Source organism: Oratosquilla oratoria, chromosome 13 (genome assembly GCF_046742065.1).
Source record: "Oratosquilla oratoria isolate Oo_2021 chromosome 13, ASM4674206v1, whole genome shotgun sequence".
Classification (NCBI taxonomy): Eukaryota; Metazoa; Arthropoda; class Malacostraca; order Stomatopoda; family Squillidae; genus Oratosquilla; species Oratosquilla oratoria.
In genome coordinates, this window is record NC_134789.1 from 64,801,202 (window position 1) to 64,802,477 (window position 1,276).

The window sequence follows — 1,276 nt, forward strand, 5'->3', positions numbered from 1 at the left end:
ATGTCCACGGTGGAGAGCAGTCTAGAAAAATTGACGGCAAAGGAGTTGCTAGGGCTAATCGATTTGTGTCTGAACTCGACAATTGTTCAAGCTCAGGGATAAGATATATCATTAAAAAGTAATGGCACCTATGGGCTATCCGATCTCGGTGGTTTTGGCGGAAATGGTCATGCAATGCTACAAGGATGAGGTACTGGAGGATGCGCCACCATCGTTAATATTATGGGTAAAGTAGGTCGATGACGCATTTGTTATTACAAAGAGGGGGAAACCTTTCTTCAATCTATTGAATGGAAAGAATGAAGCCACCCAGTATGAAATGAAGAAAGATGAGAACGGACGATTGCCATTTCTGGATGCCATGGTAACGAGAAGCGGTGCTACTTTGACAACGGGGGTTTACAGGAAGGGCACCCATACAGACCGGCTTCTGAACTATAACATCGGTCACCCAGCCGCGCACAAAAGAAATATGGTCAAGATTCTGTGGTCTAATGCAGAAAAGGTGTGTTCCACGGATGATAGCAGGATGAGGGAGAGCAGCCACCTGAAGAAGGTATTCAGGGACAACAGTTACCCGAATTCGGTGGTGAAAAGATGGACGGCACGACAACCGAATCTTAAGATAGACGACAGACAACCAGATGCACCGCAGGATACGGTCCCTTATTTGAAAGGGGTATCTGAGGTAGCAGGAAGATTGCTGAGGAAGCACGGTATAGAAGTGGCATATAAACCCAGGAATACACTACACGGAGCCCTAACCAAAGTTAAAGACACAGAGAGCGAAGCAGACCGAATAGGGGTGGTGTATGACGTTAGTTGAAAGGACTGTGAGACCCATTATGTTGGAGAAGCTGGTAAAGATTAGTGAACAGATTGTCGGTAGGAGGGACATGAGTTCAGCCATTCTAAGGTACTGCAAGGATACAGGTCAGGAGGTGGATTGGCAGAATGCGGAAGTCAAATACAGAGGAAAAGGAAAAAATATCAGGTTATTCATAGAAGCATGGGATAGTGATGAGAATAGTATCAACAGGTGCATTATATTGAACCCAATTTACAAGGGAGCCAAGGACATAACATTTCTGATGGTTGTTGACATACTCACAATCATTTACATTTAAATTTAATAAAAAGGAGGTTAGTCATTTGTAAATGCTATCGTATAGTTAATATTTAGATTCTGTAGCTGTTTCATGGGATTTGATTTGTGTTTGTATTGATTTATATACGTAGTATAACGTGTAGGTTGAAATAAGCTCTTTTTGGTCTT

At 42.7% G+C, this 1,276-nt stretch overlaps 1 protein-coding gene across 1 annotated transcript; it reads left to right on the forward strand.

Moving 5' to 3' along the window:
- Positions 1-319: 319 nt before the first annotated feature.
- LOC143032273 (uncharacterized) lies at positions 320-826 on the forward strand. The gene has a single exon (XM_076196745.1). It carries the CDS (start codon positions 320-322, stop codon positions 824-826), a length of 507 nt encoding a protein of 168 aa, XP_076052860.1.
- The last annotated feature ends 450 nt before the right edge of the window (positions 827-1,276 follow it).

Coding starts and splice junctions, on each gene's coding strand:
- LOC143032273 (XM_076196745.1), top strand. CDS start 320: ATGAAGAAAGATGAGAACGGACGATTGCCATTTCTGGATGCCATGGTA.